A 24,883-nucleotide genomic window follows, 5' to 3' on the forward strand; every position below is an offset into this window, starting at 1 on the left:
CTCCCTCTGTTCACTTTGCTAAATCAGTCTTGCTCTAAAGACCGTCCCTGCCAGGTTCTCATGCAAAGGAACCCCCCGCACTAACCATGCCAGCCACGCAGATGTCCTCAGTGGTTCTGCAGCAGCTGTTTCCACACTGCAAGCTTTCAGCAGTTTCCTGAGAACATCAGAGCAGTCCCCCAGGACCGTTTTCCCATGTGAGTTTTGGATGGTTGTTTTCCCTTCTTAATTTGTTCATCACTGTGAGTGGGTTAAGAATAAATAGCCAGAATTGAGCTTGAGAACTGCAGTTGCTCTCTTGAAAGTAAATAGTGTGATCCAGAGAAGAGCGTAGTGACGTGAGAGGGCAGGGGTGGTGAGGTCCAGTAGAAGGGGCACGGGCCTGGGAGGCAGAAGACCTGGGTTCTAATCCTGGATCTTCCACTTGCCTGATGGGTGGCCTTGGGCAAGACACTTAACTTTTCTCATCTGTAAAATGAGGATTCAATACTTGTTCTACCTCTTATTTAGACCACAAGCCCCATCTGGTACAGGGACTCTGTCCAGCCTGGTTGTCTTATATCATCCCCAGTGCTTGGCACATAGGGATTAACAATTACCAGAATTATTGCCATGATTAGAAGTCTGAATTCTGTTTCTACCTCTCTCAGTGATTTGCTGGATACCTTGGGGGAATTCACTGAACTCCTCAGAACAATGCTTTCTTCATCTGTAAAATAGGTAGAGTGATACAGACATCTGACATCACTCTAGCATAAATACTGCTCCAGGCAGCCTATAGAACATAGGCACATTCTTCTCTCACTGAGTTTATGAACCAGGAAAACTGCTCCAAAGAGCTCTTTGGACCCAGGCAGTAACAAGTGGGTGGTTGACCGACTTCAAAATAGCTGAAAGCAAGGCAGCAGTTATGCTCTAGAAGGCCTCATCAGCCCTGGCTCTGCTATTCTAGTTTTTAAGAGCAATGACTTAAGTGAGGGTTGAGCTGAGGTCAGACCAGGTGACAGACAGGACCCACTCTCACCTGCTGAGCTGCAGCTGTCACTGCCGTGCCACAGGCAAATCTGTTGTAGAAACACACCACAACTAAAGCTTTCCAGGACTTTGAACGTCATGGAGACAGAGGGAAGGTCGTCATGAAGACGACTCAAGGTATAAAAAATGCCCCAGGGAGATAGGGAAATGATTTTTCTCTCCAAACCAACCAGCACAGCCTTTCATTTTTAGCTCTCAAGAATTAGCCCACACAGGTGATGGAAAGCGTCTCGCAAGGAAGTGGCTCTAGAAAAATGGAATGTGATTAGTGCTTTGTCCTTACTGGGGAAATTGAAAGGAACACTGGAAAATATTAAAGAAACTTGTGACATGAAAGAGCAAGTGGGTGCGATGAGCGAATCAATGACAAGATGGGCTGGTTCTTAAAAAATAGAATGAAAGAGCAACAAGAATCACTCTTGTAATCGGTATTAAAAAAAAAATTCCCCAAAATACCCAAAGCCTCCTTATCCACTTACCTTGCTCTTTCTCAAAATGTCTCAAGGCACTTGGAAAGATATCATTAACCTGATAGGCAGGCTCAGAGCAACGAAGGGACAGGTTAAAGATTTCATGACAAGGAGGCAAGACAAAGATGCTAGGGTCATAATTCCCCAACTCAACTCTCCAAGGAGGGGTCATGGAAAGATTCAAGGCTCAGAAATTGAAGGCAGAACCCTTCAATAATGATAATAATTATGGTATGTGCCACATTGTTCTAAGAAGCAGCGTGGCTCAGTGGAAAGAGCAGGGGCCCTGGAATCAGGACTCATGAGTTCGAATCCCAGCTCTGCCACTTGTCGGCTGTGTGACTGTGGGCAAGTCACTTAACTTCTCTGTGCCTCAGTTCCCTCATCTGTAAAATGGGGATTAAGACTGTGAGCCCCACGTGGGACAACCTGATTCCCCTATGTCTACCCCAGCGCTTAGAACAGTGCTCAGCACATAGTAAGCGCTTAACAAATACCAACATTATTATTATTATTATAAGTACATGATAATCAGGTTGGACATAATCCTTGTCCCTCATGGAGTTTATAGTCTAAAGGGGAGGGAGAACACTTGTCATCTGTGTGACTGTGGGCAAGTCACTTAACTTCTCTGTGCCTCAGTTTCCTCATCTGTAAAATGGGGATTAAGACTGTGAGCCCCACGTGGGACAACCTGATTCCCCTGTGTTTACCCCAGCACTTAGAACAGCGCTCTGCACATAGTAAGTGCTTAACAAATACCAACATTATTAAAAGGTATTGAATCCCCATTTTACATATCAGGAAACTGAGGCACAGAGAAGTTAAGTGACCCACCCAAGGTCACAAACCAGAAAAGTGGAAGAACTGGGGCTACAACTGTGGTCCTTTAACTCTTAGGCCGGTACTCTTTCCTCTAGGCCACGTGGCTTCCTTTACCCAGGTGTGTATTTCCGTGGTGATTCACTGCTGTCTGAGGGAGAGGAAAGGATGGTTTGGTCAGACTTCTGGGAGACTGGGATCTATGGGTCCTAACAAGCCCCCCTGCCATCGGGCCCAAATTCCAAGAACCTACAGAGGGTGATCTCTCCCTCCACACCAGGATTCAGATTAGGATCACTTTGCCCTCTCATTGTGAGTTGGGTAGACGGAGACAAAGATTTTAAGGGAGGGGGAGACTTCAGAAGCTAGTAGGCTGGAAAACCACTATGTGAGGCCTCTTCAAATCATGGTAGCTCCTCAGTCTTGTCAGAGCCCTGAGATGAGTGAGTCCGGGAGTCCCACTCGCTGGCCACGGGTACCATTATCATTAAGGCGGTACTGTTGCTTGGAGTCAACTTTTGAGGCAGTCTTTGGAATCACTGTTCATGAAATGTGTTTTTGGAGGGTGCTAAAGTAGATTTCTTTTTGCCCCCTGGTTAAGAATGGTAAAATCTTCTGCTTCGATAAGGGGATTGGGGAGAAAACTCAAATAGATTTTTTTTTTTAATCCATTGGAAGGGTTTTCACTGGCCCTTCCTCATCCGACTTAGTAATGTGCAGGACCAGCCTGATTCTGAAATTCATACAGGGAAATCCCGAAACAGATGTTGGGCAGGGTGGGGCGGGAGTGGAGAAGGGAGAACCAGAAGAGCAGAAGTGACATTTTTTCTTCGGTCTGGGAGTCACTCCAGTTGGCTTCAAGCAGCTCCTGCTCGCTCTCTAAGCACAGAGCGAGCACAGAGCCACTTAGAACTTCACATGGCTCACGTCGGCCCCAGGACTTTGCCGATCTCCCATGGGCCAGCCTAGCCCAGCTAATATCATTTCTGGGAAGCGTCTGATGGCCTTGATAATTGAGAATCTGAGAAAACCGGTGATGAAGCAGTGGATTGTATTTTGAACTAAGATAAAATTCTTACTCACCTAGTACCTGCTGGTTGTTTTAATAATGGATTGTACCAAACACTGTGCTAAGCACTGAGGGAAGAGTCAGGATTATCAGAACAGATATAGTTCCTGTCTCAGGGACAATAATAATAATAATGATGTTGGTATTTGTTAAGCACTTACTATGTGCAGAGCACTGTTCTAAATGCTGGGGTAGATACAGGGTAATCAGGTTGTCCCACGTGAGACTCACAGTTAATCCCCATTTTACAGATGAGGTAACTGAGGCACAGAGAAGTGAAGTGACTTGCCCACAGTCACACAGCTGGCAAATGGCAGATCAGGGATTCGAACCCATGACCTCTGACTCCCAAGCCCGGGCTCTTTCCACTGAGCCACACTGCTTCTCTGACAAGGTTGGAAGAAGCGGGAATCTTATTTCCATTTTATAAGAGAGGGAACTGAGGCCCAGAGAAGTTGAATACCTTGCCCAAGGTCACACAGCAGGACCAAAGACAGAGCTGGGATTGGAAGCCACGTCTTCTGCTTCTAGTAGATTTTATGAACTACTTGCAGTGTGCAGAGCACTGAACTCAAAGACACAGACCCTGCCCTCAAGGGACTTGCATTCTAAAGAAGTAAATATAAAAAAATCAGTTGCCAGAGACAAACCATAATTAACCACATGAAAATCAAACTATCCTGATGGTCCAAGAATCAAAGTGGACTTCTCATAGCAAAATTGGAGCTTCTCTTGAGGCTCAGGGACTTGGAATTTTCAAATTTCTCAGCTACATGCTAAGAAGTAAATAAAGCTGCCTGGTGGGGTTTTGACTCGGAATGTGCAGGCAGGCAGGGACAGTCCTGGCCATGACACAGCACAGTCTAAGGGGAAGAACACTGGGATTGGAAGTCAGAGGATCTGGATTCTATTCCCAGCTCTGCTACTGACCTGCTGTGCGACCTTGAGAAAGTCACTTAACCTCTCTGGACCTTGGTTTCCTCATCTTCAATTTATTTATTCTGACAGTGTTTTAAATAGTTATGTTTGCCTACCCCATTAAGTTGTTTGTGGGTAGGGAATATGTTACTTTGTTATTCTGTATTTCTCAAGTGCCTAGTACAGTGAACTGCAGGAAGTGGGCATTCAGTAAATACTGCTCCTACTACTATTCCTGTAAAATGCAGATAAATACCTGCTCTTTCTTTGAGGCTGTGAGCCTCCTGTGGGACAGGGGTTGTGTCCTGTCTGATAATCTCGTATCCACCACAGTGGTCAGCAGAGCGCTTGGCATTGGAGCATAGTCGAATGGAAAGAGTCCACGTGACTTGAATTCTAATCCCACACCATCACTTGCCTGCTGTGTGACCATGGGCAAGTCAATTTAACGTCTCCGTGCCTCAGCTTCCTTATGTTCTCCCTTCCCCGCTAGACTGTGAACAGCATGTGGTACAGGGACTGTACGATCTGATGGGGTCGTAACTACCCCGGCACTTAGTACAGTGCTTGGCACGTGGTAAGTGCTGAATACCTACCACAGTTATTATTACAGTTTTTAGTTCATGCTTAATAAATGCCATAATCTTGTTTAAAACCTTCCTAACCCTTGGAAGTTCACTCTGCTTTATGGTGCTGAGCCCAGCTTCATTCGGTTTGGGCTGCAGCCCCAGGGCCTGTTAATCAATTAGTAGTATTTATTGAGTGCTTACTGGGTGCAGAGCACTGCAGTAAGCACTTCTGTCCTAACAGGTAGTACTGAAATGAAGAAAATACTTGAAGGAGAAGGGTGTCAGGGCCACTGCCCGACCTATATAGAGATTTTCATTATTTCACATGCCTCTTCAACTACATGTTGGCCTCCAAGTGGTGACTTCTCCAGGCACAGACCAGCCTCGAAGTCCATCAGGCCCCTGATGCCAAACGTCGGGCCAACTCTGAGAGGAGCTGGATTTCTGGAGCGGAAACCGTCCACCGCTCTTATCTCTGGAGAAAGCACTCAAGCATCAAGGAGTAGTTCAATTAAAACTCCATTCCCCCGCCTGGCCATGTCAGGATAAAATCAAATCCGCATTATCTGGACTCCTTCAATATTTTTTACTTTGGTCTCACTTGGCCCTTTCACTGGAGAACAAAAAGCAACATTGAAGTGGAGGCAAATGGGTGAGCCATCAGCTGGGGACCCGAAGCGAAGAAAGAGGAGATTGTCTCCTCGGAGGAAAAGGAGCAGACTCGGGAGCAGGGGAACAAAATAGAAAGTTCCCTGTGGACGACGTTGACTTTCTGCTCCTGAGAGAGTGAATTGAGCAGAGAAACAGGGAGGAAGAGCCAACTCGTGCCCTCTGTTCTCAGTTCCGTGCGACCAACCTGAAGCAAATTCCTTCATCTCTCTGTGCTTTCAGTCCTCCACTTCAATAATCCTATTAATAATAACAACTGTGGTATTTGTAAGCTCTTACTATGTGCCAAGTACTGGATTTAAGCACCATGGTAGGCACAAGATGACCAGGTTGGACACAGTCCCTGTCCCTCACGGGGCTCACAGTCCAGAGGGGAGGTAGAACAGGCATTGAATCCCTATTTTACAGATGAGGAAACTGAGGCATAGATGAATTAAATTATTTTCCAGGGTCCCACAGAAGGTGAGTGACCAAGCCAGAATTAGAAACCAAGTTTCATAAAGTGTAGGCCCACCCTCTCCACTAAACTGTTTAACTTCTCGAAAAAATGAATAAGAGTACTGTGTCTCTGATTAGCCCCCACATGAAAGGGAAGCAGAAACTGAGTTAATGGGCCAGTTAGTTGGGCTTCTGGGAAGAAATTTTTTGTATTAAGGACATTTATAATAATCATAATTGAGGAATTCTGGTGCTTTCAATCAATCAGTGGTATTTATTGAGCATTTACTACGGGCAGAGCACTGTACTAACTGCTTGGGAGAGTACAATATGACTTGGGAGAGATACAATACAATCAGATGATCCGACACAGTCCTTGTCCCCCATGGGGCTCTTAGGCTAGTAGAAAGGGAGAAAATGCATTTAATTCCTATTTTACAGATGCGGAAAATGAGGCATGGAAAAGTGAAGTGACTTGCCCAGGATCACTTAACAGTCAAGTGGCTGAGCTGGGATTAGAACCCAGGTCTCCTAACTCCCAGTCCTGTGCTTTTGTCCCTAGGCCACACATTATTTGTTAGATTTTTCATTTATTAAATTTTCATCAACATAATCTCGTGAGCTTCCCCCTTGTTCCAAGCACTGTACTAGATGCTTGGGGAAATGAATCAAACCAGGGTTGAGTCAATATTAGGAGTTTGAGTTTTTGAATTTTCAACTAAATTTTAAAGGGAAAGAGTAGAGGGCACAGTTATCAAAATTCTTGCTTTGACCAAAATTCTTGCTTGTTCCTGTGTTTTTTGAACACAGGAACACAGAGACTGAGCAATCAGGGTGTGTGAATAGAGCAAAGGGTATCCCAGCTGATACGCTGCGTTTTTCAAATGGCAGCCACATAATGTCCTCCGGGGGAGGAAAGATGGGGTGAGCTAAAGGACATTTTGTGGATTTGACAGGACTTTCATCAATCAGACAGTCGTATTTGGCACCTACCAAGTGTGAAGCACTGTACTAAGTACAAAGCAAGAGCCATGATTCCTACCCTCAAGAAACCTACAGTCTTTAGGCTGCTAGACAAGAATTAATTACAGAAAGTGGTCAGAGGGAGTAGAACCAACAGGGAGTAGTTTGAGGACTCTAGGATGGACTAGCAGAGTAAATAATTGAATATACATACGATAAACCAATAAATTGTGACATCTACAGAGTGGTTCCTCTTCTGAGGATGACACATGAAGGTGACTAGAGAAGGGCTTGGGTATTTTACTCTGAGGGAAAAGTGTTGGGGGAGAGAATCCACTCCCTTCTGCTGATTTTTTTTTTTCCCAAACTGCCCTACTCTGGAATTGGGTGGTAGCCACATAGGAGATAAGGACAAGGTGGAGAATTGAGCAGAGAAGCCTATGCCCTCAGAAGCACAGTCAGCTGAGCCACTCACGAGAACAAAAATGTTAGTGTGCAGAAATGGTGGGAGTCACTGACCACTTATTCCCTTCAGAACTTTGCTCTGCTTATGATGTCATGTCTTCCCCTCCGCCCGCCATGCCCAACAACCAGGGGATTGTGATAAATGCCATATGGGTCAGGGTTTCATCCCATTCAGCCTGGTTTGACGCAGACTCATAACTATTTGAGAGTAGTCTGTGCCAAAGGGTATCCCAGGAAGGACTGTGTAGGCCTCCAAGTTTCCCATTGGTCTCGCCGAAGGTTCTGGGGGCGAAGCTTTTGAATCGTATTGAATTAGTCCTTGGGTAACCCATTCCAGCTGTGAAGGAAGACTAACACAGGACAAAGTGACTCCCTGCTACTCAAAGGCCAACTCTTCAAAGCAAATGAGAAGTGGGAACCTGGCCACTCTTTGGTTAATTTGCTCCGTGGAGATAGTCTATGACAAGATGAATAATCTGGCCAATCTGAATTTCTAGCTAGTAAAGAGTTCAATGTTTATGTGACAAGTAAAGGGTAGACCTAAGCTAAGCTTCGGCATGAAAGGATCCTGCAAGTCAAAAAATCTTTGTGTGCAATTTGCAGTGTGCTATGGTATAGTGGATCCAGGCTGTCAGGAGAGGGCAGGGTGCTAGTGGTGCTGCTGAAGTCCTAGGATCCGGAAGTCCTACGATCAGGGCTCATCTGCTCTCCCAGACAGGAGACTCCATTCTCACAGGCTGATCATTGTGCTAAGTGCTGGGGGAGATGCACAAAAAGCAGATCAGAAGTGATCTCTATCTCACCCGGGAATCACAATCTGAAGGACAGCAGGTATTTTAGCCCCATTTTACCGATGAGGAAACTGGGATACAGAGTGGTTGTGACACAGCAGGTCCAGTAACAGAGTTGGAATTAGTACCCAGATCTCCTGACTCGCAGACTCATGCTCTTTCCACTAGGCATCATTGCCTTTCAAGGATCTGGTTGGGCTGTCTACACAGGTCAGATGATGATGATGGTATTTGTTAAGCGCTTACTATGTGCCAAGCACTGTTCTAAGCACTGGGGTAGATACAAGGTAATTAGGTTGTCCCACGTGGAGCTCACAGTCTTAATCCCCATTTTACAGATGAGGTAACTGAGGCACAGAGAAGTTAAGTGACTTGCCCCAAGTCACACAGCTGATAAGTGACAGAGCCGAGATAAGAACCCACAACCTCTGACTCCCAAGCCCAAATCAGAGTAACTATAACCACTGCACTTGCTCGATTTAGTCCAGGTCACTGAGTGTTGGAGATGATTTGCCTCTGGGAAAATCCATATTTGAGCTGAAATTAGAGATGCCTCCTTCTTGGGCCCAGGCAAGGATCCCCAGATCATCCTTCCCATCACTTGTGTTCAGATGGGATGATTCACATATGCTGGGAACTTGGAGAGGGTTAGCCCCTCTGGGCCAGGATCTGGCGCTCCATTATGGGCAGTAGTGTCTATCCCCTGGTGAGTACAGAATCAGAGGGCTATAAGCTCATGGTGGGCAAGGAATGTGTTTATTGTTGTATTGTACTTTCCCAAGCGCTTAGTACAGTGTTCTGCATACAGTAAGTGCTCAATAAATATGGTAGAATGAATGAATGAGCTCGGGTGGCGTTTTCCTTCGATGCAGGGCAGCGATTGAAGTTTTGAGAGGCTCTGGCACTCCTTGATTAGCTCCCAGTTAGTTGCCCTGGTGCAACCTCCCTCCCACCTCCATCCACTCAAGATAATACATGGAATCGAGGCCCGGGATGCTGTTGGGTTGGACAGTTATCCTCTGCCCAACAGGGATGTGAAGCATCATATTGGAATGGGCAATGACTCTGCTTTCAGTTCAGGTCACGTAAATGTCTGATCTAGTCTCTGCTGCGGCTCGCCATTTCTCTAGAACGGGCAGAAATATCAGTTTAAAGCTATTGAGCATTTCTTCTCTTCCACCCCGCCCTATCCCCACTGCCTCTAGTGTCTTTTAACCTTTTGGAGGTTGGGAGCCAACCCAGGGTTAATCCACGCCACCGGGCCCCGGGTGGGCCGTAGTTCCACTGGCTTGTTCTTCGAGTGCATGTGAGGATACATCGCAGCTGTGGCCTTACAAGGTCATAAGAAATCTGTATTGGAAAAGCAGAGGGAGGAGCTTTCCAGCCAAATGCAGTCCACAGCTAACTTCTCATACTTGTCGGGAGGTTAGCGTTAAAGTATCCCAAGACAGGGGCTGCTGTTGCCTTGTAGCTTACAGACCTGAGGATGACTACCAATCAATCAATAGATGGTATTTATTGAATGCTTACTATGTGTAGAGCACTATACTAAGCACTTGGGAGAGTAGAGTACAATAGAATTTGCAGATACGTTCCCTGCCTATAATGAGCTTACACTAGAGTCCCCCATCTGTGAAGCACTGGCGGAGCCTGGCGTGAGCCGGGTATCTTCCAGGCTAGGATCAAGGCACGATCGGGCCGGAAAGTAAGACTGGATTCGCCCCTCAGCACCCTGCAGTTGTCTCTCCTAGTTTCTGTCCCAGGAGTAACAGGATTGCGGGGCTCAGAGTGCAGTGGCTGGGTGCTAATGGGTTTACTGCTGGGACTCTACCTCCCAACAGCAACCAAGACTTCCAGGAGAGAGCCAAGACCCCCGCCCACATGGACTTGAGCTCACTTCTGTTGGTTCAGTGCTCCCCAGGTTCCAGAGTCAGGACTAGTCTGGGATGGCTCTAGCAGGACTAAACTGAGCCAGTTTAGCCCCAGGCTACTGGCCCAGGCAGCCGAGACTGGCTCAAGCCGAGGTCATTGGCTGCTTGGTGCTGCTGGCCCTGCGTGTTGGGGGTGACCAGTTGGGGCTGAGAAAGAAGTGCTAGGAAAACCTAGGGATTGCTGAGCAGGTATGGCAGTTCTTGGTTTTCCCATGCTCTCCATTGATTCAGAGCAAACGCTCGGGCCCAACTTGACTGGATATTTCTTTTGGGCCGGAAATGCCACTGGTTTCCCCAGGCTGGCTTCTACCTCGAGGTGAAAAGGAGATGCAAAGTATCCAGGCTGTGAGGGGGCCCTGTGGACCTGGTGGAGGCTTGGAGGTCGGAGCTGGAAAGAGGAGAGGGTTCCTGAGATGGGGGATGGGGAGGGCCAAAGGGCTAGAGAAAAGAATGGCCCGTTGTGGCTGCCCTCCTGCCCCTAGAGGAGTAGGGGAAGCCCAGTTTCATGCGGGGGGGTGGGGTGGGGGGTGGAGGTTTCCAGGGGAAATCCCTTCCAAATCTGTTCATCCTGAGCAGGGCAGACACTGAGTCCATGGGGAGCTTCTGCCCAGCTGTGAGAGGGGACAAACCATTCGGTTGCTGCTGGGAGAGGACAAACAAACCCGAGATTCATTGGGCACGCGGAAGGCTGTGAATCGTCCAGGCGGGGACTGTAACCGCCAGCTGGCCGGAGGGCAGCAAATTCCACCGGCCCAACTGACTAAGCCCGGGCTCCGAGATATGTCACGGCCCCCGGCTGCCTGGGCAACCACCGGGTGGGAAGCAGAATGCCCAGCTGGGCTCTATCGAAGCTACGCCCAGTGTGGACAGGGGGCTCAGACCAGGGCAGGTTCTGGTATTCCAGGGGAAGTAGGGAAGAGCTTTGGTGGAGCCTGGAGATGCGATGGATGTGGAAGAGTCCTGGGGTTGGATCCTCTGTAAATTCATAGGAGCAGAAAAAGGAAGACATCCTTGAGGGGAGAAGATGTTGCCAGGGCAATGAGGGATCAGTGTTTGGAGAGTCTGAGGGTGTGGTCTATGGGTGGGGAAAGTAGTGTGTGTAGTAGTGTGGGAGTCAGGGAGTCCTGGATTCTACTCCCAGCTCTGCCAATGGGCTACCGTGTGACTTTGGATAAGTCACTTAACCTCACTGGGCCACAGTCTTGTCATCTGTAACATGGGGACAATCCTGCCTCTCCCTACCTTAAAGGGATATCGTGAGGGTAAAATGAGATCATTTTATCTGTAAAAGTGCTTTGGAAAAAGTAAATTACTATTCAAATGCAGGTTTGTTGGGTTTCTTTTCTTTATATTAGAGGGGTTGAAACCATTTTGACAGAATAGAAGAGATCAAGGGCAGAACTGGCCAGACATCCGAGTGGGAGGGTGGGAGCAGAGTCTGGTTGTGAAAGTATTTGCATAAATGTGATGTGTGTGTACACTGTATATATTGTGGGGAAGCATGGCACACAATTGCTGGAACAGATAGTCTCAAGATAAAGGAGCAAGGATTAATGGCCACAGTAGGGGCAGAGAAGATGGAAGCATGAAGAAATCAGTAACCAGTCCTGTCCTCAAAATGAGGCAGTGAGGCATGGGATACATGTTCTCCATTCTCCCTTCTCTCCTCTTCCACCCCTCCATTTCACTGTGCAGGTCACCCCCTTCACTCAGAGAGGCGAGGGGACCCAAGTGGGAAGCTGGACATTCTGGGGACTGAGTATATGTACATGTAGAGTTATTCCTCATATTCAAAGACATCACGTGTGTGTGTGTGTCTGAAAAGGCCAGTGCAAGATCTGCAATCCCAGCCCCATAATAGGCTCACCAAAATGTTGCCCCTTGTTGTGCTTAATTTTTGCCACGACTGGTGCCGTTTTCTCTTTTGCCCCCTTGCCTCTCTTTCCGTGCAAAGCTTTTGTGCAGAGAGTTATTCCCTTCTTGATGGCAGCGAGCCAAGCAGTCCTGTCATCAGCAATTGACTCCCGGTTTTGAGCTGGGATGCAGCATCGTCTGAAGCTTTGTTTTATCACATCTTTAAAATGCTTTCTCTGCTCTCTCTGCTTTCTGATTACCAATTTCAACTTTCCTTACAGCAACTGTTGGGGTATCTTGCTGTCACTTATTTTCCTCACGTGTCCCACCCAGCATAGTTGTGTTAAGGTGAGCATAGCTGCAATGCTAAAACACTGACTCCGTTTCAGAACTTCATTGTCCATGAGGGGTTGAGCATCTAGACTGTGCTGACCACCTCCCTGCGGACCCCACTCTCTTCACCCATTCTTCTCCCCAGCAATGGTTCTTTCTGACCCTAGTCTTTTGGACACAGTTGGTGGCTTATTTACAAAGTGACTGCATTCTTCTAGATGTTTTCCAAATAGCCTGCTATCCTAAGACTCCTTATCCCTTCTCAGGAAGAGGAGGAGGAGGCTGTGGCTTTTAAGTACATCTTGCTGCCATGAAAGGATCCAGTTGGGAAGTCTGAAAAGTAGCATGGCCTAGTGGATAGAGCATAGGCCTGACGTCAGAAGGATTTGGGTTCTAATTCCGTATCTGCCACATGTCTGCTGCATGACCTTGGGCAAGTCACTTTACTTCTCTGGGCCTTAGATACGTCATCCTTAAAATGGGGATTAAGATTAATGTGGGACAGGGACTATGTCCAACCCAATTTGTATCCACCCCAGTGCTTAGAACAGTTCCTGGATATAGTAAGTGCTTATAAAATACCACAATTATTATTATTATTGTTGTTATTAGTAGTCGTCGATGAGAATTAGCTCAGCTGACTAACCCATGTCTGCCTCTGTCTAGACCAAAGAAGCCCTCTTCACCATCCTCCATGACCTGCGGCCCGAGGATAACTTCAACATCGTTGGGTTTTCCAGCCGAATCAAAGTGTGGAAGGACCAGCTGGTGCCTGTCACCCCCAACAGCATCAGGGATGGCAAAGTCTACATCCACCACATGTCCCCCAGTGGAGGTAGGAGAGGAGCTTGCAAACTGCCCAGGAAGCAGAGGCAGGCCGGCTGCGGGTTTCCTCAGAGGTTAGACAGAGATCCCTGAAGTATGTCTGTCTGTCACTCCGGTCCTAGGTATATTCCCCCAGAGCCAGCAGGAGAGGGTTTTTTCCTTTTTTTAAAAAATGCCATTTGTTAAGCGCTTACTGTGAGCCAGCAGCAAGCAGCCAATGGCCTTGGCTTCAGCCTGGACTGCATTAGTCAGGCATTTATTTTCTGAAAAGCAGCAGGAAGGTCCTTGGATTCTGACTGCAGGAAGGGACCTCCACGCCCTCCTGGCCCGGCCCCTATCCAAGGTGGTCAAATTAGCCCAAAGGAAAGAGCCGATGGGTCCAGGGAGGCTTCCCTGCCTCCTCTCATCATCCACAGACAATGAAGCCACGTACTAAAAGAGGCCATGCAGGGGGGAGTCGGGGCTAACAGGATGCCCTGCTGTTCTGTGTGCTATGGTGGTGTTGCTTTCGGAAGGCAGTGGGACCTGCCTGGTTCAGTAATTACCCTAGGGGGAATGGAGCAGAGCAGGAGCAGAACAGAGCAGGCCTGTCCTCTGGTGGGCCTGAGTCCCAGGCTAAGGGGCAGCTGGGCCTCTCTGCAGTGCACATTCCTGAAAGGTTCACACTCCTGAAGCCAATGTGCTAACTGTCCAGATTCACTTCTGTAGAATTGCTCCTTAGCCAGGGCACTGATTTTTAGCTGGGATCCTGCCAAGCCCAACCTGGAGATGAACTGCTTTCCTGGATCATGGGGGAAATGAAGGCTGTTCCGGGGGGGTCCTTTAACTTCTAGGTGTCTCAGGATCGGCATCTGTAAAACGGGAATTAAACACTTTTTCTCCTTCCCTCTCTTTCAGTCTGTGAAGCCCATGAAATACAAGTCCCAACACTTAGACCAGTATAAGGCACGGAGTAAGCGTTAAATTATTCACATCAGATTAGAGAAGTTTGATGGCTTCTTTGGAGACTCCCAAGGTCCTTAAAGACACTTTCCTGAATTCCTTATCTCCCTCCTCAATTTGCTTTCATCTCTTCCCTCTTGGAGCGGGGTCAACAATTCAAATCCTGGTCCGAGCCTGTTTTCTGCATCCCTCTTCCACTTTCCCAAACCAACTCTCTGAGGTGTAGACAGCCCTAGCCTTGCACCTGGATTTGCCACAAAGAACTGTCTCCATTCTTTGGAAGACAGAGGTCTGGGAAGCTCGGTCAACCAGCCACAGAGTGGAAATCGAGTGGACTCGAACCCACTGAGTCCCCATCTGGCCAGCCACCGCGGTTTCCTTAATGCTACAATAATGATGACAGCATTTATCAAGCACTTTATGTGCTGAGCACGGTGCTAAGTGCTAGGGTAGATACAAGAGAATCAGATGGGGCCTAGTCCCTGCTCCACATGAAACTCACAGTCACACAAGTAGGGAAAGTAGGCAAATTATCCCTATTTTACAGATGAGGAGACTGAGTTCCAGAGAGGAGAAGTGACTGACCCAAGGTCACACAGCAAGTCAGTGGCAGAGGCCACCTGATTCCCAGACCCATGGTCTTTTCCAGTAGACCATGCTGTCACCTCAAAGAGGCTTCCAAAGAGACAGATGGCCCACTTATCTAAGAGCCAAGGCTCTGAGGAGATGGAGCTCAGAGTCCACAAACCTGGGGGTAAAAGAAATAGGTCTGAACAGACACTTTTCTATTCCTTTTCTGTTTGGTTGTCAGATGCCCCTGAGCTCACGGGTGCGTAGTGGCAGACAGATGGATGAGGGGAAGAGATTGTCACTTGGAAGAGAGGGCAGAGTCACCATGTTGCAAATCTTAATTATCTGTGGAGGCTGGGGTGGTGGAGAGGAAACACAAATAGCGTGGTTAAAGGAAATCCGCAGAGAAACCCCAAATACCGTCTCTCTCAGCCACTACCTCATAACACTACCTCATAACACAACCAGGCTGATCACAATTTCCCACTTCTCTCTGACCCAACCTCCCCTCTGGTGGCGGGGCCGACCCACCGCATGGTGGCCGGAAGGCCGGAGTGAGCAGGGAGGAAGGCGAAAAGCCCAGATGGTGAAGGGTCGGCTCGATTGGGCCTCTGTGGTCGAGGAAGCCCAAGGTCAGACTGACCAAGTTTTGCTCCTACGTCCCGCAGGCACCAACATCAACGGGGCCCTCCAGACAGGAATCCGATTGCTCAATGACTTCGTGGCCCACAATGACATCGACGCCCGGAGCGTGTCCCTGATCGTCTTCCTGACAGACGGGAGGCCTACCGTGGGGGAGATCCAGACCCCCAAGATCCTCAATAACACCAAGGAGGCTGCCCGGGACCGAGTATGCCTCTTCACCATCGGCATCGGTGATGACGTGGACTTCAAGCTGCTGGAAAAGCTGTCCCTGGAGAACTGTGGCATGACCAGGAGGTTCCAGGTGGAGGCCGATGCAGCAGCCCAGCTGAAAGGGTGGGTGGTGCAGTTCTCGCTGAGCGTGGTGACATTGATTGGTCTTGTTTTAAATGATATTTAGACACTGTACTGAGTGCTGGGGTAGATAAAAACTAGTCAGCTTGGACACAGTCCGTGTCCCACATGGGGATCACAGCCTTAATCCCCATTTTTCAGAAGAGGTAACTGAGGCACAGAAAAGTTAAATGACTTACCCAAGGTCACATAGCTGGGGTTAGAACACAGGTCCTTCTGACTCCCAGGCCCGTGATTTTTTTCTTGCTGAAGGATGTGAATCAGAGTAAAATGGAGCCCGGAAATCCTGTGGAGGTTCTGCCCGTAGACCGCTCCAGGACTCAGCCGTGAGGGCAGGGGCCTGCCCTGCCTTGGTCGGGTGCTTAGGAAGGAGGAATTTATTTTATTAATGATGTGTATATATCCATAATTCTTTTTATTCTGATGCTATTGATGCCTGTTTACTTGTTTTGTTTTATTGTCTGTCTCCCCCTTCTAGACTGTGAGCCTGTTGTTGGGTAGGGATTGGCTCTATCTGTTGCCAAATTGTACTTTCCAAGCATTTAGTACAGTGCTCTGCACACAGTAAGCGCTCTATAAATACGATTGAATGAAATGAATGAATGAGGAATGCATGGAGCATTGTCTTAGGTGCTTTGTATAAGGTGCTAACAAATAGATCCTCAGTGGTTAGTGTCACATTAAAATGAGTCAAAACACACCCAAACCTTCAACGAACCAACAGTTACGAACACATTAGATTCAATTTTTACAAGGCACAGGTGATGTATTGCGTGAAGAAAAGGTGGGTTTAATTGTGGAAAACTTCCTGGAGGAGGTGGGTCTGGAGCATCAGTTGAGAGAGGGAGCCACCAGTTAGATGCAAGGCCTGGGTGGGGTGGGGTGGCATTGAGTGACCGGGGCACAGGCTCACCACCGCCCACACTGACAAGTCCGCTCCCTTCCAGGTTCTACGATGAGATCGGGACCCCGTTGCTGTCAGATATCCGGGTGGATTATCCTGCCGGCTCGGTGGAACACGTCACCAAGAAGCTCTTCCCCAATTACTTCAATGGGTCAGAAATAGTAATTGCCGGAAAACTGGTCGACCCCACCCTGGACACCTTGCACGTGGAGGTCACGGCCAGCAATGGCAAGAAGTTCGTCATGCTGACGACGGATGTGGCTGTGGGGGCCCCGAAGGGGAATGAAGTTCCCGGGGCGGTGCCCGGCTCCGAGGCCGAGGATGGCGAGGACCCAAACTACGTCGAGAGGCTCTGGAGTTACCTCACCATCAAGGAGTTGCTGACGGCCTGGCTGAAGAGCGACAATGAGCAGGAGAAGGCCGACTTGATGGAGCGGGCCCGGGCCCTCGCAGTCACTTACCATTTCCTCACTCCAGTCACCACCATGAAAGTCAGGGAGACGCCAGCTCAGGCTGGGAAGCGTAAGGAGGCTGGTGGTGACGGCGACTCTGCGGCGACGGGCCCCAGGGATGTGATGCAGAGCTTACATGGGCAGGACGTGCGCCCGGGTAAGATACCAACAGGCCTCATGCGGACCTCATGCGGACCTCCGGCTCGTGGGTCTGTTCTTGCTTCGGCTGCCGAGACAGGGTCTGCTCACACGTGGAGAGCCAGGAGGACTTGAGACCGGAATGTTTCTCGGCCGGGAGTGATCAGTGATGCAGTTATTTCAGATGGTGGGAAATATGAGTAATTTGGGACAGAGTGCATTTTTAGGTCTCAATTATTCAGATGATTTTGAGAACATAGAAGATTTTGAGGGTATAGGGTCTGGGTTCATAAGATGAGTGAAAGCCTCTCAGGCATCACATTGGGTTGCAGTTGGTCATGTCTCCCTGCTCCTCAGAAACTTCCAGAGGTTATTTATCCGTCTCTCCATCAGACAGAAATTCGTCATCACTCATTTTAAGGCACTCAATCAGCAACCTTCTGCTTCACTCACAGTAACAGTGACTCTCTCCTTCCTTCCAGGCCCTGTCCCCAAAGAAAAAGAAGGCCCAAGAATTCACATTTCCAAAACTTCAGGTAAGAATTCAGCAAGCAGCTGTTCCTCCCTGGGGTGGGGCGGGGTGAACTCCTGGGCTAATCTTACTCCCTGGAGTGGTCCAACCAGGATCCCGTCTGCCAATCTCACTCCCTGGGGTGGTCCAACCCATCTGTCTGCCCTCCGCCATCGACACTTCCTGTGCTGTTCAGTCGTAAATGATGTCACTGGAAAAAAAAACTCCAAAGAGAACTACTTGAGGGAGAACCACCACATCACTGGGGAGAAAACCCAGCACTTCCGGAGAACTGTGCAGGTTTCTGCAAGCCTGTTTGTTTCAGCCCTTGTACTAGGCCCTGTTCCAGCATCCATCTTATAAATAGCCACCAGTGAGCCTCAAATAGCTTTGGCCTTGGAGGGGAAGAGTATAATGGCAAAGTCATTGCATCCCTTGGGGGTAAAGGTGAACTGGCCTAGTTTAAACAAAAAGCTAAACAGTATGCCAGCAAAAGGGGATTTTTCCTCTTGGAGTACGTCTTTATACCTGAAGGGTCTTTTTCAGTGTCGTGCTGATTCCATATTTAAAGCCAACTGAGCAAATTATAAGGTCTCGGCAGTTCTGTAGATCATTCTTTCCAAGCAGTTGACTCTAACTTCCAGGCACATGTATGGGAACGCCAGCCCCCCTCCAACACACACACATATTTGAATACTTGAAACTCTCCCCACTGGAGAATCAGTGCTAGTAATGACTTTCAGATTTCTTATGAAAACAATCCGTCTCTCCCCATAAAATATTGGACAGGATTTGTGTCAAAGGCGCCGAATAAGCAGATACAAATCACTCCCGCAGCTTAAAAGGAGAGGTTCTGATTATGTATAAGGAATTCCAAAGCACATGCTAGGATTCTGCCAAACTTGTGCTTCTGAGACTTCAGTTTCTCCAAGTTCCAAGTGGCCAGAGCAATGATTCCCGCTGAGCTGAGAACCCTTCACGGGCACTGCCAGATTCTTCCAGGGCCGGAGCAACCCCTCAGGGGGAAATTGGCTATGCTGGAAAGCCTCCAGTATTCTTCCAGTGCCTTCAGGGCACAGAAGCAGTCAGTGATTTGTTAAATGGTGATGTGAGGACCTGGCCCTCCTAGTGGTCAACTTAGCACTGGAGGGTAAGCCCCCTAGAAACAGGTCCAAAAGGCCAGACAGCCCTGGCCAAATTGAGAGCCCAATGACATAGATAATTCAGTAAGAGAAGAGACCTAACTACTGGAGAACTTGCTGAGATGTCTCTCTCCCTCCTCCTTGCCACCTCCGCCCCCCACAAGCCCCAGATCCCATCTGAGGGTAAATTTGGTTTCATTTTTCACTGCGGCAGCGGATGGAGACCCTCATTTTGTAGTGGATTTTCCCCTGAGCAAGCTGACGGTCTGCTTTAACATCGACGGGCAGCCAGGAGACATCCTCAGGCTCGTCTCCGACCACCTGGGCTCCGGTAAGTGGGGCGGGGGGAGGGGATCGGCCATCGGGGGTAACTGTTTCTGTCACATGGTACCACGTAGTCAAGAATCTGACCCATTTCTGCCATTAGTCGGTAGCTCTCTAGGGGCAAAGCCCATGGTTTCTCCTTCCTCTGTAATTTCCTCTAAGCCCTAGTGAAGGGCTTGCCCAGAGTGAAAGCACAGTGAGGGCTATTGATAGTTGACTGGCAGATGTCAATCTGCCTTCCCTGGTGGCTGTCAGAACCCTAATTTAGACAGCCAGGAGGCTTGATTACCTAACTCCCCTTCCACCCCCTCTCCCCTCAGCTTCCACATCTGTAAAATGGAACTGTGGATTGAGGAGCTGTGAGGTTTATTGGAAAGAGAACGGACCTGGTCATCAGAGAACCTGCATTTTAATCCCACTCTGCCAGTTACCTGATACGTGACCTTGGGAAAGTCACTTAACTTTTCTGTGCCTAGGTTACCTCATTTGTAAAATGAGGATTAAATACCTACTGGGTCTTGTCTCCTTGTGAGGTGTGACCGTGAACGGGGAGCTGATCGGAGCCCCGGCCCCTCCCGGGGGCCACAAGAAACAGCGCACCTACTTCAGCACCATCACCATCCTCATCAACAGACCGCGGAGGTGGTACCTGGAAGTCACCCCCAGCAGGATCGTCTTGGACGGCGGGGACAGGCTGGTCCTCCTTTGTAACCAGAGTGTCGCCGTGGGTGGCTGGGGGCTGGCGGTGTCCGTCTCCGCCAACGCCAACGTCACGGTGACCATCCAGGACACCATCACCTTCGTCATCCTCTTCCACCGTTACAAGAACCCCGCCCCTTACCAAAGGAACCACCTCGGCTTCTACATCTCTGACGGCCACGGGCTCTCGGCTGGCTGCCACGGGCTGCTAGGTAAGGAGTTGAGAAGGAGCGTGGCGTAGTGGATAGAGCACAGGCCTGGTTGTCAGAAAGTCATGGGTTCTAATCCCGGCTTTGCCACTTGTCTGTGTGACCTTGGGCGAGGCATTTCACTTCTCTGGGCCTCAGGTATCTCATCTTTAAAATGAGGATCGAGACTGTGAGCCCCACTGTGTGCAACCCGATTTCTTTGTATCCACCCCAGCATTTAATACAGTGCCTCTGATATAGTAAGCATTTAACAAAACCCAGAATTATTACTAATTATTATGATTAAGGAGTTGGGTTTCTTGTCCCATATGGCCTAAATGGTCCAGGGATTTAGCCTTGAGCATTGTGAAGCAGCAGGACCTAGTGGAAAGAGCTTAGGCCGGGGAGTCTGGAGCCCTGGGTGCTAATCCTGGACCTGCCAGTTGCCTGCTGTGTGACCTTGAACAAGTTACCTAACTATTCTGTGCCTCAATTTCCTCATATGTAACATGATGACTAAATACCTGTTCTCCCTCCCCCTAGACTGTAAGCCTCTTGTGGGAAAGGGACTGTGTCTCACTACTTTATCTATCCCAGTGTTTAAAATAGGGCTGGGCTCACATAAGTCCTTTTATTGGTATTGTTAGCATTGTTATAGTCAGGGAAATACAGACTTTAAAAACTGTCCATTGATGTTTTCTATCTGGGGAGCCAGGCTGGGTTGTGAAACCCTGTCCTCACAGGATGGGGGCCTGGCGTAAGAATCGCCTCCCTTGGACCAACCAGTCTCTCCTTACATCCACCCATGTGGGTGGGAATGTACATCCCTATCCTTTCCCTCTACTAACCCTTCCTAAGCCTATTGCCCTGACTTTATCAATCAGTCATTCACTCAGTGGCAGTTATTGAGTCCTTTCTGCGTGCAGAGCATTGTATTAAGCATTTGGGAGAGTGTACAATCTTGGCTCACAACCTTTCTTGAGCCCTCCAACTTTTCACTGGAGTGTAACTAACCTTTGGTTACATTAGTAATGTAATGATTAATAATGTTATTAATGATATCTCTTTTGGGGTCCAACGCTTATTTTCCCAGCTCACTTGCTTATCAGTGATTTCATTTTATCCTCAGTATTCCTGTAGAAAATGTGGCACAGAGAGGTTACATGACCTGCCCATGGTCACACAGCACATCAGGCCAGAGCTGGGACTAGAACCCAGATCTCTAGCTCCCGGCCCTGTCTCTTAGGCCACCACCATCTCCCTTGAGTAGCCTAGCATGGACTGCTCATCCTTGAATTTCTCCCACCATTCTTGTACCTGAGGACATCTCTTACCCACCCAAATTCCTGCAGTGTCAAATTCTGTGCATCCATTACCCTCTGGATGCATTTCCCCTTCCAAGCCCCAGACTCAGAGCAGAGACCCCATTCCCGTTCACCAGGCAGCCCTTCTTCCCTCTCCACAAGAGGTCCTTGTGCCTAGCCCTCTACTGAGTGCTGGGATTGATGCAAGATAAGTATCCAGACAAGGAGATACGACAGTGTCTGCCCCAGCAGGCTCACAGTTGAAGAAGGGAGAACAGATATTTCATCCCCATTTTACAGATGAGAAAACCGAGGCCCAGAGAAGACAGTTTGACTTGGCCAAGGTCCCAGAGCCTTGCTATTGCAGTTGGATTACCTCCAATCAATCTATAGTATTTATTTAGCACTTACTATGTGCAGAACACTGTCCTAAGCACTTTGGAGAATACAGTACCACAGCGTTAGCAGACACATCCCCTACCCACAAGGAGCTTACAGTCACGAGGGGGAGACAGACATTACTATGAATCTAAATATAATATAATACATATCTGACTTGCCCCACTCCATTTCTGCTCACCTAGGTCAGTTCCTGAACCAAGACGCGAAACTCATCCAGGGGCGGGCCCCCGACCCCGCCAGCCCGCAGGGCGGCCCGGGCCCTGAGCCCATTCTCCAGGTGAAGGGCCACAGGGTCCCGGTGGTGTGGAAGCAGAGGAAGATCTACAACGGGGAGGAGCAGGTCGACTGCTGGTTTGCCAAGAACAACGCGGCCAAGCTGATCGACGGGGAGTATAAGGATTACCTGGCAGTCCAACCCTTCGACACCAAGACCGGCTTTGGGGGTGGGGCAGCCGACAACAACCTCTGAGACGTGCAGCCTTGGGGGAAGACAGGTGGCGAGGTGCCCTCGCTCCACCCCATGGGGTCGCCGCGCCGTGGGTCTTCCTGATGCTTAACCTGCTGCCGTGTCCCGGCTACTCCCCAGACTTCCCACCTCCCCCATGTCCCTGGCTGCAGCCCCAATGATGTACTAAACAGACATGTGGGGCAGCAGACTATAGTGTCCCCCCCCTGCCACCCCCCCCAGCCAGACAGTGGCGAAATGGACATAGCCCACCGGAGAACGGGTCTCCAGGGTAGTGAGCACAGCTGAAACCAAAGCCTGAGCACCACCTCCAGTTTGCACCAAGTGCTCATGTTGGCCTCAAATGACCGGCATCTTCAACTCCGTTCCTCGCCTTTCAGCAGTGGCTCCCTGATCCCGTCCTGGCACCCGACCCCTGACCTGCCCAGGTCCGCTGGGGGCTAGAGGATGGAAGACTGTTGGTGTTCCATCCAGAGGAACTGGCTCCTGCTGTAGTACCTCGTTATAAACAGATTACTCTGATTCCACTGAAAAAATCATTTAAGAGAATGGATCTGGCCTAATGAGGGATGCCCCAGCCTCCACCCACCTCAAAGCTGCTCAAATGGGTTGAGCTCTTGCCCATTTGTCTCCCCAAAAGGCCCACATGCAGATCCACGGTAGAATGGGGAAAACCTACTGCCTCTAGATGGAGGCTTATGCAAAGTCCTGGGCCAGAGTCAGTCGGTCATATTTATTGAGTGCTTACTCTGTGTAGAGCACTGTACTAAGCTCTAGGGAGAATACAATATGACAAGCTCCTGCCCCGAGGGCCGCTACAGAGGGCTCTAAATTGCCCTCAAGTGGAGGAATCTTGCTTCCTAACAGGTGGCAAAAGGGTTAACCTGCACAGTTCCAGCAGAGAGCCAGAGAACCGGAAAGTTGCTTTCGCAACCTAAGATCACTTCCAACATCTCTTCGCGCCATAGAGAGGGGTCAGAGGGAGGTTGCGTCTGAGCCTCTCAGACCCTCTCCCCCTGCTCCCAGCTCGGAGCAGGGACCGGTGAAAGCCCAGCGCCTCGTCAAAGAGAACATGATACAGTAGTCTCACGCAAAGGGGGAGGGCCTCCTTCCCCAAACATTTGCTAACTTCCTCTTGCCCCTGCACCTCCTTTCTCTCCTGTATGGCCGCTGACTGACGGCACCCAAGGGAAGCGGTCGGAGAAGCAGACAGTTGTAAGGCAAGTAGAGTGGGCCAGAACCAAGCAGCAGGGAGCAGGCTGGGCTCTGTCCAAATGCATTTCACTGAGTGTCTCCCTTGATAGAGAAACAGAGAGAGAGAGATTCCTCCCCCTACCAAGAGCCCCGCCAAAGTGACCCTTCCTTTCAGTGAGAAAACACTCCACACTGAGGGCAGAGGGAGCAGGAGCGAGTGGGTTGAAGGCCCTTCCCCGAGGGAGCAGCTGGGCAGCCCTTGAGCCCTGCAGACTCACGGAGTCTCTCTGTCTCTCTCTCGCCAGCACACGCTCCTGGCAAGGCCGCTTGGGACCGGTTTCTCACCCCACCTTGCTCTCCAGCTCAGGCCCTGCTGGCTCCCAGAACAGGCCAGACAGAACTTCAATAACTTGCCAATGGGGACCTGGGAAGTAATATGGACTTCAGCTGAACTGACTTTGGACTAGCTGATGTTTTTAGGAAAGAGGCTCAGAACCTCTGGTTGGCTGAGGAACAGTAGTTGTTGGAACTTTGCAATAAACTGATATTGGACTTCAGGGGGCTGCATCCCAACCTAGGCTCTTGGGCTTTGTAAGCCAAGCTAGGACTGGGATAGAGGAGAAAACACCAAAGCCATCTCAGAGAACACAAGCACCTGTGGATCCCGGCAGCGGCAAAGCTAGAACCCTTTTCCCTCTCCCCCAAAATCTACACACCCAGACTTCCTATCCCATCCAGAACATTTCACCTTCCACTGGGACTTTAGAATTCCTCCAGTCATGCGAATCCTTTTTAGTTCCTTCCCGCTCCTGGCAGAGGGCACTAGGCAGCTTTTATCTTCAGCAACCATAGCAGTTCAGATTCAAAATGAGCAAATACTGGAGAAATGTCCCCCTTCTCTATCATATTCCTTGGGGACAGGCTGGGTGCCATCTTGGGTGGGCAGACTGGTCCCGCAATTGTACTCAGGGGAATTTTCAGAGCAGGGGCAATGGGGGCCAACTATCCCGGGCTCAGCAGCTCAGGTCCTCCCGAATCCATCTCTCCCTCCTCCAGGGCCATACCCCACTTGGCAGCAGCCACCGCTCCTGTTTAGATAACGGTGGATGCTGTTAAAGCCCTGAACCTCCAACCCTCATCGAAAGGCAGGAAGAAAACAAATAAAAAACCCTGGAAGACTCACCAGGATAGGGCCCCCTCCATTCTCTGCATGAGAGCTCCATCCCAATAAACATATTTTACATACCTGTCACATACTTTCCTTGGCCCAAGGAAGCCTGCTGGAGAGAACATGGCCCAACCTAGTGAATAGGTAACAGTCACAAGGGTGAGAGAGCTATAGTAATTTCATATGGAAGAGCTTAATCTGACTGACAGCATGGAGAGAGGAATATAGAAGTTTTTCAGTACCAGCCGGGATTAAATCTCCTTTGCCTGGGGCTGCCCCCAGCCCTCAAGTGTTGCATCTGCAGAGTCCTCAGGGAATGAGCAAGCAGCTG

General features: G+C 49.3%; 1 protein-coding gene across 2 annotated transcripts in view; it reads left to right on the forward strand.

The window, feature by feature from the left end:
- Positions 1 to 23,957, forward strand: part of ITIH5 (inter-alpha-trypsin inhibitor heavy chain 5) — a 53,460-nt gene extending 29,503 nt beyond the window's left edge. For both annotated transcript variants that reach the window (XM_039913907.1, XM_029077901.1), the window contains exons 8-14: positions 12,994 to 13,162; positions 15,333 to 15,642; positions 16,608 to 17,173; positions 17,637 to 17,690; positions 19,022 to 19,138; positions 19,665 to 20,042; positions 21,907 to 23,957. In XM_039913907.1, the coding sequence (XP_039769841.1) occupies positions 12,994 to 13,162; positions 15,333 to 15,642; positions 16,608 to 17,173; positions 17,637 to 17,690; positions 19,022 to 19,138; positions 19,665 to 20,042; positions 21,907 to 22,193 (1,881 nt within the window). In that variant the 3' untranslated portion in view covers positions 22,194 to 23,957. The remainder of the gene's footprint in view (positions 1 to 12,993; positions 13,163 to 15,332; positions 15,643 to 16,607; positions 17,174 to 17,636; positions 17,691 to 19,021; positions 19,139 to 19,664; positions 20,043 to 21,906) is intronic.
- The last annotated feature ends 926 nt before the right edge of the window (positions 23,958 to 24,883 follow it).

Source organism: Ornithorhynchus anatinus, chromosome 13 (assembly GCF_004115215.2).
Source record: "Ornithorhynchus anatinus isolate Pmale09 chromosome 13, mOrnAna1.pri.v4, whole genome shotgun sequence".
NCBI lineage: Eukaryota > Metazoa > Chordata > Mammalia > Monotremata > Ornithorhynchidae > Ornithorhynchus > Ornithorhynchus anatinus.